The 15,974-nt window shown below is 39.8% G+C and overlaps 1 protein-coding gene across 1 annotated transcript; it reads left to right on the top strand.

Annotated features, from left to right (window-relative positions):
* The first annotated feature begins 4,479 nt into the window (after positions 1 to 4,479).
* On the top strand, positions 4,480 to 15,544 carry LOC148063826 (BTB/POZ domain-containing protein KCTD1). The gene is made up of 5 exons (XM_087811305.1): positions 4,480 to 5,022; positions 7,184 to 7,362; positions 8,897 to 9,041; positions 11,228 to 11,533; positions 14,423 to 15,544. The coding sequence occupies exons 1-5, from the start codon at positions 4,612 to 4,614 to the stop codon at positions 14,582 to 14,584; spliced, it is 1,203 nt and encodes a 400-aa protein (XP_087667431.1). The 5' UTR covers positions 4,480 to 4,611; the 3' UTR covers positions 14,585 to 15,544.
* Positions 15,545 to 15,974: the final 430 nt, after the last annotated feature.

The following is a 15,974-nucleotide window of genomic DNA, read 5'->3' as shown; positions in this document are numbered from 1 at the left end:
CAAGTACTCGACAATACTACAAATATATCCTTGTTACTACAGTATCGAAATATATCGTATCATTGCCCCTGTATCTTGATACGTATCATATCGCCAGATTCTTGCAAATACAAACTCCTTCAAATCAATCAGAGACAATTGCTCAGTTCTGTTTTTTAGGACATTAAAGTAAATCAAATATTAAAATGAAAACAATCTTGTGATATAAGACCCCCTCATACCCCCCACACCACCCTCACCACCACTTCACGTCTGACTCCCTCCCACCCAACCTTCTCCTGCCTCACCGCTACTTTCCATAATGCCTTACAGATTTTACACTCAATCCACCTTTGCGATGACAAGGCTTTGAGGAAATCCAATTCCACCAAGATGTTTTCAGAACTTACTCTCCACGGGCACACACACTTGCTCGCGCACACACACACACACACACTCAACATCATCTCCCCAAATTAGTCAGGGAACAAATTACCTGCATTCTGAGTGTGATCCCACGCACTTTGCCGGCTGCCTTACACAGGTCGCCTTTTGAAGAGCAGCCATGTGAATTCTCTCTCTTTTCCCCCCTCGTGCCCTGCAGGTCCCTTTGCCTTCTGCGAGGGATTCTGGAGTTGAATTTTAAAAACTATGTGTGGCTGCTGCCTGCCGCTTATCAGCGTCAGCGCACAAATGGCATGCAAATCAGAGCGGGATCACACACCGCATTGGAGGCCTGCACTCAAAGGCAAGCTTAATTGCTAATTGGGTATCTAGGTGTGAAACTCACGCTGCCAATGAGGAGCAGGCGTCTGGATGTTTTAAGGCCAGTGGTTGAACTAATTAATTTTAATCTGAATATTATTAAAATGTTCACTTTTTTTTTTTCTCGTGTCTATGGAAGGGTCCAAAGAAAAGTGCTGTGACGGGGGAATTGGACGTGTCTTTTTTTTTTTCTTTTTTGTTTTTATTTTATTTATAGAATAGAGGTCGTCTTTCAAGGTCAAGTTTGAAGGGTTAATATTTTTACCTTTCCGTGATGCGTTTAAGGACTAGAGAGTCAAGCATTACGACAATTTCCCTGAATTTTCCCTGACTACCTGGGACGTGTGTGTTTTTCTCTTTTAGTATACATTTTTTGAGTATTTTTTTATTTTATTGTTTAAGTGCTTTGTGACCCTAGTCTAAAAAAGCACTCTATAAATATAAATTACTTACTTACTTACAACCGATTCAATTCACCATTGATCGAAACTAAAAAAAAAATTGATTATTTTATCGGATATTAGTAATTTAAACAGTTGTTGACATCAAATAAGTTAAGATAATCTAGTATATTAGCCTTTCAGGTGTTTTCGGAACAAAATAAATAGTAGGGAATCAAATTTTACGTAAAAAGAATTGCTGTTTACTTTGCCTAGTTTATGGGATTATCTTGCTGATGGTGGAATCTAAAAAAATCTTCACTCATTTTCTACTCACCTTCATGTCGACTAAGGGTTGATAATATTTTCAGAGTAATCCGTTCATTTTTAGAGTTATATAGAAAAAAAGTTTGTTCATTTTAATGTTTCCACATCTAAATACCTCCTAGAGCTCCTGCCTGTGTAGCATGTTAGCCTTTAGGCATCTGCTAAAAAACAAGCTTAAAATATAGACTTAGTTAAGTTAAGTTACTACGGAACAATTCCTCATGTCAAGGCTTACGTACAAGAAGGACGTTACGGACGAGCAGTATGGCGGTATTTGGATGTTTTTTAAGTTTAAGTTAAGTTTTAACTTTTGGACGAAGATGAAGACATCCAAAACTAAGCGCTAGTTGCTACATTAGTATGGACTTACATTTTTGTCTATAACTCCAAAATCTATCCCTTTAAGATTCAACCATAAGTAAGATAAGTCAATAAACTAGGCTAAGTAAACAGCTGCCTTCTACTATGTGGCCACAAGGAGTCTCTAGATTCAAACATCACTAAAATAACTCAACACAACAATTGATGAAGGCAAAAAATGTGACTAGTTACTTCCACAATGTGCAGAATAATAACACACTACCCTTATAAGTAAGTATGTAAGTCATCTTTAAGATACTTTTATTCCCACATGAGGGTAGCGGGGGGGCTGAAGCCTATGCTAGCTTCTTAGGGCGAGAGGCGGGGGACACCCTGAACAGGACGCCAGTTTGTAAAAGGGCACACAAAGACACACAACCATTCAAACACACACTATGGACAATTTACCTAAGTTCCCAATCGACCTCTGTATAGTTTTGGACTTTGGGAGGAAACCAGAGTACCCAGAGTAAACTGCTGTGAGGCATGTTCAACAATGTTTTTCTTTATCATGGAAGCCATTGGAGTGATGTTGTATGTCATTGAAATTATTAGATACTGATAAGTAATCATTTAAAAAAACAAAACAACAAACAAAGACAAATTAATGTCACTTTTTTAGAGGCAAACGTCTAAAATAATCATTTAATTAAATGTAAACAAATTGTGAGGAAAACATGTATCAATAAAAATAATTATATTAGAAGTAAACATGAAAAAGAAAAGTTGATATTGTTGCCACTGTTAGCTGGTGTCAGCTAGCTTAAGCTAACACTAGCTTTTATGACCAACTGATATGAACTATTGATAACTAAGCAAGTATTTCTTCCGAGCAAATACTTCCAGTAAAGTGAAACTTTGTCTGTTAAAAACTGAACCGTGTAAAGATTACGTTACACCTCCGAGCACTGACGGCGCTCACCTTTCGCCCAGAGTGTAACTTAAGTCGTCCCCTTAAGCCACATTTCGGCAAACAGACGCGGAAAAACTACCTTTTCTGGAGCCAAGAAAAATAACGTTTTGCAACCCACAAGAGCACAAGTCGTTGCCTGAATGATTAATAGTTGTTGTTCTTCAAAACCCACTAATATTCTGACTTCGTTTTTTGGCTTTTTGTATTTGATTCAGTGGACTCATTGATCTGAAATGTCCTTCAAACAATCAGCCTGTAGCCTTAAGAGCCTTGCCACTGGGAATTGAACCCATGACTCATTTCTGTATCGTCATAGTTGCTACTGAGCTTATGTACTCAATTTTAAGCAAAAAGTATTTAACTTATGTTCATAGATACCCTTTGATTATGACTTTATTTCTGAATTATTTTTTTCTTTTTAATAAAAATATCATTTAATTGCCATGGGATCAAATGTCTATTTAGAAATTCACTTTTTAAATATAATAATGATTCATTCTTATAGTTTACCTTACATACCACAAAAAGCCAGTCCCTTTAAACAAAAAAACAGACAAGAATATATTTAAAGGCACATATTATTTATCCGTTATCTGATTATCAAATTGGGAACTAAGACAAATTAGAAAACTTTATTATTAGGTGAAGAATTCTCAAGACAAAAAGATAAAATGATGCGATGAAAAAGTCATTATACAGACTTTATTTAATTTGTACAGTGACAGGACATTGTTTTATACCTTATCGTGATGATAAAAAAGCTTATTTTCCCCCCAAAAAACCTCTCTTAAAATACTGCCTCAAGATCAATACTGTTTGGGTTTTTTTTCTGGAATCAGAAATAAAATACATTTATTGCCAGCGTTGTAAACAAAACACTGGAATTTTTTTGTGTTGGCATTACAGAATATAAAATGGAAAAATAAAATAAATATCATAAATTAAAATAATTTTAGAACCATTAAGATAATAAGGCATATAGGTAAATAATTCATAAAATATAATATAATAAAATATAATTTTTACGGTTACGTTTTTACAGTTACGGTGTTTACAGATCACATTCTTGACGAAGTTGTTAATGCTTTCATACGTTTCGAATCCAAAATATGTCCAAACATTATATTTAAAATCTGCTCAAGTCAACTGTATCCTCTCGCCCACGGTCACTGCTGGTATTTCATTGTTCCTTTTTTAGCGGCGTAGGATGTGTAATTGCAACGCAAAAACTATCAAATGTAGTGAATACTTGCATGTTAAATTTAAATTAAAAACAGCATTTTTTTTTATTTTACACACACTTTACTGAAATATATATAAGAGAACTATGATAGTAAAATAAAATCACAATATATCCTTGTGGAGTTTAAAGATTAAAATATTGTTTTGAAATATAATACAATACGTTTAATTGAACAATATTCATAATCCTGAAACTATTTTTCTATTCAATAGGTCTCAATCTTTTTCTTTAAAATAAATAAATATATCTTGTCGCATTTATTCCATATTTTGAGAGCTGAGGGGGGGAAGTCCGAGGTGGCTTCTGCCCAGAGCCTCAGCTCCTAGAAGGGGCGGCCCTGCTGCTGCTGATCATTTGCAGCCATTATAAAGCCCTTATTTATCTTTAAATGTTGCGGGTGGGAGATGTTGTGGGCGTTCTTGTCCAGGTAGCTGAGGACTACTTTAAGGGGTTTGGAGGAGGAGGAGGAGGAGGGATGTTTTTTTTGGATCTAAACTGAAAAAGGAGGAGAGAGGGATCCCAAAAAAAAAAAAAAGAAGGGTGTAGGGGTGAGAGGGGGTGAGAGGTCAGTCTAGATGTTGACCCCGGTCCTCCTCCTGAACCCCCCGTGAAGCAGGGTTTGTTTTATTCTGAAGAAAAAAAAAATGCGGCGCACAGAAACAGCGACAGCCCCAAAGAGCCTCGGGCGCAGCGATGCTAATGTTGTCGGGGGCTTTGACTTCTCCCTCAGCCATTGCTCGGCAGCTGCTCGGCGTGACAGCCTCGGATCTCCAGCATCTCCTCCTTCTCCTCCTATCTTCTCGCGGGTTCGTTCTATGGACGAGACGGATATCATGGACCTGACGCACCAGAAGGCGAGGAAGCGCGCGCGGCCGATGCTCGGCTCCGCGGACGAGCCGGTCCACGGCGCCCTGAAGAGGGTCCCGGCGCGGGCGCAGGAGTGCCGGGAGAGCTCGCTGCTGTACGCCGTCAGAGGCGAACCCATCCCCGCGGCGGGACTCAAGCAGAACGACCACTCGCTGACTTCCTCTCCGAACACAGTGATGCCCGCACAGGTACGCGCGTAAAAAAGAAGGACTCGCTCCAGCGCGCGCACGCCCGCTTTATTGTCTCCCCCCTTTTTTTTTTTTTTTACTTTGAATTGACTTTACCGCAGAAATATGATCTCTTGAGCTTTTCAACTTCTTTCCCAAGAGGAGGAGCTGTTTGAATTGCTAATGGTGTTTGTGGGTTACCAGCCTTCCCCTGAATCCTATTATTCAAATGGGGAGTCATTACTGCTCATTTGCAAGATTGATGCTCCAAATTAATTTGGAGGATGATGGCCCCGCAGGAGAGAGTGTGTTTATGGATCAAGACACCCATCCGGGTCAAGGTCACGGTGGGAGGGAGGGGGGGGGGCTCAAACTTGTACAGAGAAGAATCGAAATAGTATTGGGTTTGGATTGGCAAGAATCTTGATACGGTGTATCGTGATACTGTATGAGCAACGATAATAATTGTAGTATTGTCGAGTACTTGACTCTGGTGTTGCAGACCACATGACTCTTGCAAACTTTCATTCGTTTCGGAAACCTAAATATGTCCAAACATCAGCTTTAAAAGCTTCTGGAGTCGACTGTATCCTCTCGTCCCCAGTCGTCGTCGGGATTTCATTGTTCCTTTAGCTGCGTAGGACGTGTAATTGCGATGCAAAAACGAACGAATGGAGTGAATATTTGCATGTTATTTTTTAATTAAAAATATACATTTTTGATCACAACCCTAAAAAATATTGCCGTGCTTATGGATCACGATACCGTCAAGGTCAGGGGTGTTCAAACTTGCAGAGAAGAATCTAAATAGTATTAGGTTTTGTATTGGCGAGCATCTGGATCACGATTACGGTTGTATTGTGATACTGTATGAGAAACGATATATTTGTAGTATTGTCTGGTGTTGCAGAATTTACAGACCACATGACTCTTGACGAACTTTCATTTGTTTCGGAAAACCAAAATATGTCCAAACATCAGCTTTAAAAGCTTCTGGAGTCGACTGTATCCTCTCGTCCTCAGTCATCAACGGGATTTCATTGCTACTTTAGCTGCGTAGGACGTGTAATGGCGACACAAAAACGGACGAATGCAGTGAATATTTGCATGTTATTTTTTAACTAATAATATATGTTTTTGATCACAACCCTAAAAAATATTGGCGTGCTTATGGATCACGATACCGTCAAGGTCAGGGCTGTTCAAACTTGCAGAGAAGAATCGAAATAGTATTGGGTTTGTATTGGCGGGAATCTGGATCACGATTATGGTTGTATTGTGATACTGTATGAGCAACAATATATTTGTAGTATTGACTCTGGTGTTGCAGAATTTACAGACCACATGACTCTTGACGAACTTTCATTTGTTTCGGAACCAAAATAAGCTTTAAAAGCTTCTGGAGTCGACTGTATCCTCTCGTCCTCAGTCATCAATGGGATTTCATTGTTACTTTAGCTGCGTAGGACGTGTAATTGCGATGCAAAAACGAACAACTGCAGTGAATATTTGCATGTTATTTTTGAATTAATAATATATATTTTTGATCACAACCCTAAAAAATATTGCTATTTTTATGGATCACGATACCGTCAAGGTCAGGGGTGTTCAAACTTGCAGAGAAGAATGTAATTACCAGGGGTGTGTATTGGCAAGAATCTGAAGATACGATACGTATCACGATACAACAGCAACGATACGATATATTGAGATACTGTAGGAACAATATATCCTTAGTATTGTCGAGTACTTGACTCTGGTGTTGCAGTATTTACAGACCACGTGACTCTTGACGATGTCGTAACTGCTTTCATATGTTTCGAATCCAAAATATGTCCAAACATTATATTTAAAATACGCTCGAGTCGACTGTATCCTCTCGTCCACGGTCGCCGCTGGGATTTCATTGTTGCTTTAGCGGCATAGGATGTGTAATTGCAAAAACTATTAAACGTAGTGAATACTTGCATGTTAAATGTAAATGAAAAATAGCAATTGTTTTATTTTACACACACTTTATTGAAATATATATAAGAGAACTATGATAGTAAAATAAAATCACTATATATTCCTGTGGATTTAGTCAAGAAAAAATATGAAGTTGAAAATATTGTTATGAGTACTCCTCACTTTCGCTGTTCAACTTTCCCCCTGACGTTGTTCCCTCCGCTGTGTCTGACAGGATAATCGCTCCAGCATGTCCAGGCCCATGATCACGCGATCGCCAGTGTCTCCCTTGAGTAACCAGGGCATCCCGACCCCTGCACAGCTCACCAAGTCCAACGCGCCTGTGCACATCGACGTGGGCGGCCACATGTACACCAGCAGCCTGGCCACCTTAACCAAATACCCAGAATCCCGGTGAGTTAGGATGGATTTAAACACTATCATGGTGTTCGACTGCTATATTACCGTTAAAATGTGATGCCTTTTAACTGATGCAAGCTTTATTAGTCTATTTCAAAAGAGCAAAAAATAGGTTGGCTGACTATATGTGATGTTATTGTGCCAGAGTATCTTAAAACAAGCTAACTTTGTACTTTTTAACCACTTTAATCATATGAACTGAGTCCCACAACTTAAGTAACTTAAAAAAAAAACTAGAGAATTACAAAGTTACATAAAGAATTTGCAGAGATATTAGATGTTTTTTTTGTTGATGTTTAACATTTTTTGGAACTATTTTTTTCCTAAACCTAACTTTTTACCCTTGATGCATTATGTTTACTTCACCTTTCAGACAAAAAAAATTAAAAAATTATACTAGAAATGTTGATAATCAGACTAAAAACTGGAGTACCATCTGGATCCACACATTTTTTGAAGACGACTCTTTTCTGTAACAAGCCGTTTTTTGCTCTTGTGTGTGTGTTGTGTCGAGTTCAGCGATATACATTTATATTTCAAATGCTAAAAGAGAATGTTATTGATAAACTGACGGACAGATATAGGTGTAATTGAGCTGCTTGCCACAGGGCTGCGCTCGCTGGAAGGCTCCTCTAGTTATTATATGACTATCATGTGAATGTTAACCCATTTTTGAAACACTTTAACGCTAAAAACAACAGGTTTTTGTGTACTTATGTGGGTCATAAACACAAACCCTAATGTGTCGTCACATGGCTGGAAAGGGCTCTCATTTCTGACTCCCTACTTTTACCGTTTAAGGTCATCCTGTCCCCCTGTGTATGACATCATCTACAAGTCCATCACTGTCATTTCTGCAGCTTAATCCTGGCGTGCAGGGTTACAGACGGGTTCTAAGACTCGTACCTGAGAATGTTTAAACCGTTCTCTTATCTGCAATCGTGTCAGTTTCGACAGGACGTGTCTGTCATCGTCCCATTTTCTTTTTTTTTATTTCAAGTCTTGGTCATTTCTAAAGATGTCATCCTCCCTGTGACATTAAACAGTCAAATGTCAAACTCCCCCACCAGACCCCTCGAGCCCCGCCCCTCCCTCCTCCACAGCACCCAAAATGTCTCCTGGGTTTACTGGCGTAGAAATGTTCCACCGAAAACTAGTCCTCCACTCATGAAGATGTGCGATATCTTTCTTTTTTTTTTTGTTTTTGTGGAGACAATGGACGAGCTTCTTCAAGTGCAGACAAAAGAAAATTGGCTGTTTTGACAGATGTCACGGCAACAGCAGAAAAGGCCAAAGGGCACGGGGCCATCTGGAGGCAGCGAGGACGTACTGTCGCTCCGAGACGGGCCCCGGGGTGACTAGCATACAGCCAGGGGTGCAGAGCTACAGCTGGTCCTGACCTCTTTTGTTTTCTTTTAATATCTTCTTCTAGCTGGGATTGGTTACCCAACATCGTAGAGCATTTATTTATTTTTTTAAAATTCCTCTCCTGCATCTCACCTGCCTCTTCTCTGCTCTCCGTCGGTAGAATTGGTCGTCTCTTTGATGGCACAGAGCCCATAGTCCTGGACAGCCTGAAGCAGCACTACTTCATTGACAGGGATGGACACATGTTCCGCTACATCCTCAACTTCCTCAGGACGTCCAAGCTCCTCATACCAGAAGACTTCAAAGTAAGTGAACAAATCATTTAAAAAAAGCTTTAAATTTCCATCAGCCAGTCAGCAGTACAGGGGGAAAAAAAAAACCACACAATGAGTGTGAACCTCAGGACCTGCGGGTCATCTGCGCTTGCAGTCCAACTGCGTCAGAAGGTCTTCACTAGATGTTCTGCTTGACAGAAATATCTCCTAAAAAAATATTAGAATGAATCCACTAGCAAAAGAAGGATATCCTCGTCCAGTAGAAGAGGTTTCACAAATCAATCCCTAAAACCTTCCCAACTATAAGAATAAAGGTCACTGTTTGTTTCTACGAGTATGAGGAAAGTCCATCGCCAATGATTACTTACTTTTAATCTAAAAAGAGGATGATTAATTATCCCCATTAAGTTTTCACCATTGTAGTGACATCCTCCAACCACTAGACCGCACTGTTTTCTTTTCAGCGTTACTTCTAGGGTAATATTTTTATCCAAATGTAAAATTTATTTTAATCAGATTTTTTACTTGCACAACACACTGCTCAGCTCGACCACGGTGACGATCCAGATGGTAATTCAGAACTATTTCTATTGTCAACATTTCGTTGGACTGTCATGAAATCCCATTTTTGAGAGAAATATGTTTCTGAGAATGTCCTTGGCAGCCCTTTATAAATCTTATGATTGCAAAATATTTCTTCATGATCTTCAAACATGATACGAAAGTCACTTTTTCCTTTGGTTTTAATTCAAAATGTCTTAATTTTAGGACAAAATTTGATCATGTTACCAGTCAAACTTTTGTTTTGTACATTTTTCCCAATGTTTCTTTTTTACCAATATATTTAAAAATATACAATGAATAACATGAATGATTAGAAATATTATATTCAAATTCACAATTTGTATTTAGTTATATTTTATTTTAGAATCTATTTGCACAACTACTTGTTTTTTTTCTTCTTGCGCTTATGATTTAAGTAATATTTTAACATTGTCTTCATTTAATCTTTGATACAGATAATACAGGCCAGATGAACGAAATCAATGATTCCTCTCGTCTGTTCACACAAGCACGAGTTTAACGTAAAATAAAAGCTTGTAAAATACTTGTAAATAATCGATTCATTCGTGTACTTGAAGGCGTATTGTGAGCCGTTACACTTACGTTGTATTTGATTTACTCATCAGGATGTAATTAAATCCTTTTTTTGTCAACAAACAGCCAAAGATGTTTCAAGTAGAACATTCCCTGGCCCTCATTACCAGGGTTTTTATTCCCAACATCTCAACGTGGTTCTATGTTCTCGTGCCAAGGTTTGAACTGGTTCCACATCAGAATTCCTCTAGTTTGTTCTTTTTTTTGTTGTTGGTGCTTTTTAGACTGTTAATTAGTCGACGTGCCCCGAGAGGAAAAACAAGTAACCACATTATCCGATGGACATCCGCCGTGTGAGTCAGTCATCGGAAAGTATGTTGGCTTAAATATGTGAAGACAAAAGATGTGTTGTGATCGTCACGTGTTCTAAGGTAGCACTGGCTAACAGCAAAGTGGCAAATAAGTCATTTCAACTAAGTAAGTAAGTAAGTAATTTATATTTATATAGCGCTTTTCCAGACCAGGGTCACAAAGCGCTTAAACAATCAAAACAATTCCGCATAAAATATATACTTAAAAGATCAAGATAACACCGAGAACAACACAGGAGTTCCAGAAAATCAAGGGAAAGCCTGCACTAAAAGTGTCTTAAGATGTTTCTTGAAGGAGTCAGTAGATCCATCAAACACAGAGGGAGAGGAAGATAGTTCCAAAGCTTAGGAGAAACATTATGGAAGGATTTCTCTCCTCTGGTCCAGGAACCATCAGTAGATTCTGATCCACAGACCTCAGAGCCCGAGCTGGGGTGTAAGGCTGGATCAGATCACTGATGGAAGGTCTGACCATGAATAGATCTGAAAGTAAGAACCAGAATTTTAAAGTTGATCCTGAAAGAAACTGGAAGCCAGTGAAGTTTTAAGGATTGGAGAAATGTGAGTTCTTCTACTAGAGCGGCTCAGAATTCTCGCTGCAGAGTTAAACTGATCTCAAGTTTTGCATGATAGCAAAATAGTCTCATCCTCACATTTTGCACCATCTATTCTACTTCTGGATCGAGCTAGCAGTCCAACCACATCCCTGACGTCATCTCGAAGCCTGATCATTTTAATCTCTTCCAGGACTACAGTCTTCTGTACGAGGAGGCCCGATACTTCCAGTTGCAGCCGATGCTGAGCGAGCTGGAGCGTTGGCGCCAAGACCAGGAGCTGAACCGGGTGTCGCGCCCCTGCGAGTGCCTGGTGGTGCGCGTCGCCCCCGATCTGGGCGAGAGGATCACCCTGAGCGGCGACAAGGCCCTGATCGAAGACGTCTTCCCCGAGATCGGCGACGTCATGTGCAACTCCGTCAACGCAGGGTGGAACCACGACTCCACGCACGTCATCCGCTTCCCGCTCAACGGATACTGTCACCTCAACTCCGTCCAGGTAGGGGTCGACCTCGTCGGACTCGGATCTTAATTGTTCGACCAAATCAGTGAGCTTTTGAGAACTAATTCCTCCACATAAGCCTCACAGGGAACATGCTCTTTGAAGAGCTCATCAAAGCTTCAATTTAGCGAGTTTTTATGACGCAACCCCAGATCACATTTGCTTTCTGCCTTGAGTAATGATGTTGACTTCAGATCTGGGCTGGTGGTCAGATTTCATTTGGGTCTTAACTAAAGTGTTTTAGGAAAAAGTTTGAAAACAGGGATTACCCCAAACTTTGAACACATTTCAAATTGAGAGCTTTTTGTGGTCACAGGGGTGGGACATCATTCACTCCACATATCCGTCTCAAATGCAGTTTGACTGAACATCCCTTCGTCTGTTTAACATGTGTCCGTTCATGTCCTTGTGCTAGTCTAAGTAAAAAAAGACTTGACTCTCTCCAGAAAACAAGATCTCTCCCTTGAATTAAACATGCCTGGAATACATTGATTGGTTCAGGAGTTATCTCGGCTACATTCCCAAGGCATCCTACCGATATAGTGATGCTTCAAGAATCCTTATTAAAACTCCTTATTAAAGTCTTCTTTTGGTCACTATTTTAAAGCTTGAATAGGTCGACCAGTAAATTAAGGGCCCAGCTTCCACCGAGATCGTTCCGGACTGACCAATGACTGCCATCCCACAAAACTTGTTTGTTGTCTTGGCTTGATGAGGATTTTCCACATTCACATTACTCATTCTGCTAGATAAGAGTATCCAAAGTAATTTGAAGAGGTTACATGCGGTACATGGATGAACTCCATCCATTCTACTGCACATTAAAGTTTGGTCGTGGGCGTAGTCGCCACGGTAAAATGTAAAATCTTTTGACCATGTTCTGGTTCTTCTCCAAGGTCTCCTCCAAGTTGGAAATGCCTTGAAAAACTTTCGATTTACATCGAATAATAGCGCATTATTTTCTTTGGTGGGCGACAAATCATAACTTTTGATGATGCCAACTTTCACAAATGGAACCTCAGCCAGATTTTGGACACGTCTTTATTAGCGGCTACATTACCGTCCATTTGGCCGCTAATTTAAAATATTGGGTCAATATCAGTAAATTCTTGTTTATTCATCAGTAAATGGAAAGGGAACGTATTATGGTCAATACGTTTTGAATATATAAAAGTTATTAAACTGAACTTTGTATCGTCTACTTTAATGAACCCTAAAAACACACAGTGTTTCATAGATTGAATATTGTTTTGATTGTTTAAGCGCTTTGTGACCCTGGTCTGGAAAAGCGCTATACAAATATAAATTACTTACTTACTTACTTACATGATGCGATGTTTACAGACAGAATAAATCCCCATATTGTTAGCAAGACACTGCAAATGTTTCATCTCGTTACTAATATGTGGTGATGTTTAAAAGACAAAGTGATACTTAAAGTAACAAGTCTAATAGAAGCTTGTGTGCGTATAAAGATCTAATATTCATACACCTAACAGAATGGCTCAAAGGCAATGACATATTTGCAAGACTAAGACAAGACTTTCAAATGGCAAATTAAATTTATATTCAGCACGCATTTGGCAATATTCTCTCTCTCTTTGATATCTGCCTTGACTTATTGATGGTAAAATGCTCAGATACGCATCAATAAATTACGGGAAGGGAGGCATATTTGATAAGATTTCACCATGATTTGGACTGTGTCTCTGTGCGAGAGCGTCAAATCTTCTTCCCAAAAAACACACAAACAATCTTCAGAAGTGTGTGGAGAGCGAGCGCGCTCCCCGGCAGGTTGTCCCCAGGCAGGGCCCATAATCCTGTTTGGTTATTAAAGCACGCCGGCGGTGGATGCTGTATCTGCAGCTAATGGAGGCAGGGCGGAGGGTTTTTTTGGGGGGGAAAAAGGAAGGGGGAGGGAGTGGAGAGAGCTGGCAGCAGTCGGGGGACCTTTGTAGTTTCGGCTGAGGCTCTAGCCCGGGGGCTTAGACGGAGGGGAATGGGGTAAGGGTGTTTTTTTGCTGAGCTGCCCACACTGAGCCAAGTGGCGGGGAGAAAGCCACACTGCTCCCTGGGGCCTCTTTGATGGAATGTGATCCTGCAGACCCCCTGGACACGTCTGTGGATGTCTGCGAGCTGCGAAAACTTTTTGGAAGGGGCTGCTCATGCAGAAAAACAGACGCCGGAAACTAATATAAACGAAGCAAAAAAAAAAAAAAGTTATTTTCGTCGACGAGTAGACTTTTGGTCATTTGACCAATTCATCCAAGTAACTTTACCAGATGAATATTTTCACGGATGAGACTTTTCATAGCAACATTGAATAGAGATTATTGAGGTATCCAGTGCTCTTCGGCGCTTTGAACGTGTCTCAAGGCTGTCTTTGAAGCAAGCGAATGCACCATTGCTCATTTGAGAGCAACAGAATTTAAAAAAAAGATGAAATAGCTAAAATATTTATGATTCTGTCAGCCCTTAGATCACTAATTTGAGTGACCCTGTTACGAACTCGGGAATTGCTTTTAGCTGTACTAATGGCTACAGTGAAAACAGTACGGGCAAAAGGCAGACAGGAAACGCAACAGTTTGATGACTAAAAAAAGACATACTTTATCCTCACTGGTTAGAATTGGGGCAAAAACATGACATGTGTGCCTTTTTTAAGGATAAGTAGCTCGTACTTTTGACCAGGTTTAACACTCTCTAGCTACTAAGGAAACATCTAAGCGTCAAGGAGTATGGGGGACATGGTGAGGGTTTTTGTGACGAGGGAGGATGATTAAGACGGGTAAAAGTGGAGGCTGACTTGCTCACATGAAGTGCCAAGGAATCAAGGGGGAGAAGAACATTATCTCCGGCCGATCTAACTCTGACGTTTGCTTCCAGGTTCTAGAGCGTCTCCAGCAACGAGGCTTCGAAATAGCAGGCTCCTGCGGGGGAGGAGTGGACTCATCCCAATTCAGCGAGTACGTCCTGAGGAGGGAACTGAGGCGGTTGAGTCAGCGAGGACCCAATTCAAACCGGATAAAGCAAGAGCAGCTGGACTAGAGCCCTCCGGAGCAGCAGGAGGCGCTGGACTTTTCTCTGTGGCAGCCAAAGACGCTGCAGAGTTCTGTGGACTCAGTTTTTTTCTCTTCATTTCCTTGTTAATGTTTTCTTAAACTTGAGAACCATCTAAAGAATTAAACTAATGGTGCAACAGGAGATTTCTGCCGGAAGAAGATACCTTTTAAATAATACGTTTGAGATTTAGAGGACATTTCTGATTGTCTAGCCCCGAAAATAAAATAAAAAAACATTACGATATTGATAAAGATTTATATACGCTGGACCCCCAAAAGAGTTTGTTTTAAAACTTAGAGCCTACATTAGGTTGAATTCTTCGGTTACTCACCGATGCTGACAAAAAAAAGCTTGTCCAGGTTTTGTCACCGCAGGACATGATTTTCCCGCCACCTTCCACTGTATAAAGGTCACTAATCTGTTTACAGTACAGAATGTCTCCGTTGTCTCACATCGTTTCGAAAACATGATGAATATTGTGATACCAATGAAGTGTTTTTTTTTTTGTACTTTAATGGAAGTTCTTTTTTTCTTGATTTAACCATAAAATATAGTTGCAATCGTCCAAATTATCCACACCAATCTATATAATGTAAAGAAAATAATTTAATTAAATTATTATGTTTTACCATTTGCCTCAATGGGAAGCGTGAACTCACCTCCACTTTGTCCTCCTGTGCTACTTTTAAGAATTGGATAATCCCGCTGTAAATTGATTTTTTTTTTTTCACGTATGTGTGTATGTCTTTTTTTACATAATACATTTGTTGCCTGACTGAAAAAAGAATTCATCATAATACCCGAGATGATTTATTTGTAGCACAACATGAAGTTTAAAGTATTTCTAAGACGACTGACCCACCTACGCTCCCTAGATTTGAGAAGAAAAGAGGAATGTAGCAAAAAAAACAAAAAACTTGTAAAATAAATCTCGACTAAACTTGTCACGTGTGTGTTTTTACATTTTTTTTTCGTAATTTTTTTCGACTCAAGGGTGACGACCATCTTGAATAGGGAGGATTTCCGAATGCAAGTCATGTCAGTTGCGCCTCCTTGTATCCCTGCAGGGTGAAAATCTAAAGTGAAATCCCACACGGAGCCATGTCGTCTTGGCTTCATCCCTTTTGGCAGAATCTCCACTTTCTTTGGCTATCAACATTTTTTTTCTCTCTTGCTATATGTCTTGCTCTCAGGCCCTTTTGCCCTAGATTCCCCCTTTTGACTGACTGTTGCTCTAATAGGTGCAACTGTGAGTGGTAATGCCGCATCACTTTACAATTAAAATAAAGTGGGCGCCAAGAAAATAATACAATAAGACAATATGTCAAACTAGAAGTATCATTGGATTTCACCCTCAGTAAGATTGACCATTTTT

Source organism: Callionymus lyra, chromosome 16 (genome assembly GCF_982586985.1).
Source record: "Callionymus lyra chromosome 16, fCalLyr1.hap1.1, whole genome shotgun sequence".
Taxonomy (NCBI): domain Eukaryota; kingdom Metazoa; phylum Chordata; class Actinopteri; order Syngnathiformes; family Callionymidae; genus Callionymus; species Callionymus lyra.
Note: the sequence above shows the minus strand (reverse complement) of the source record. Positions and strands in the feature narration are given on the sequence as shown.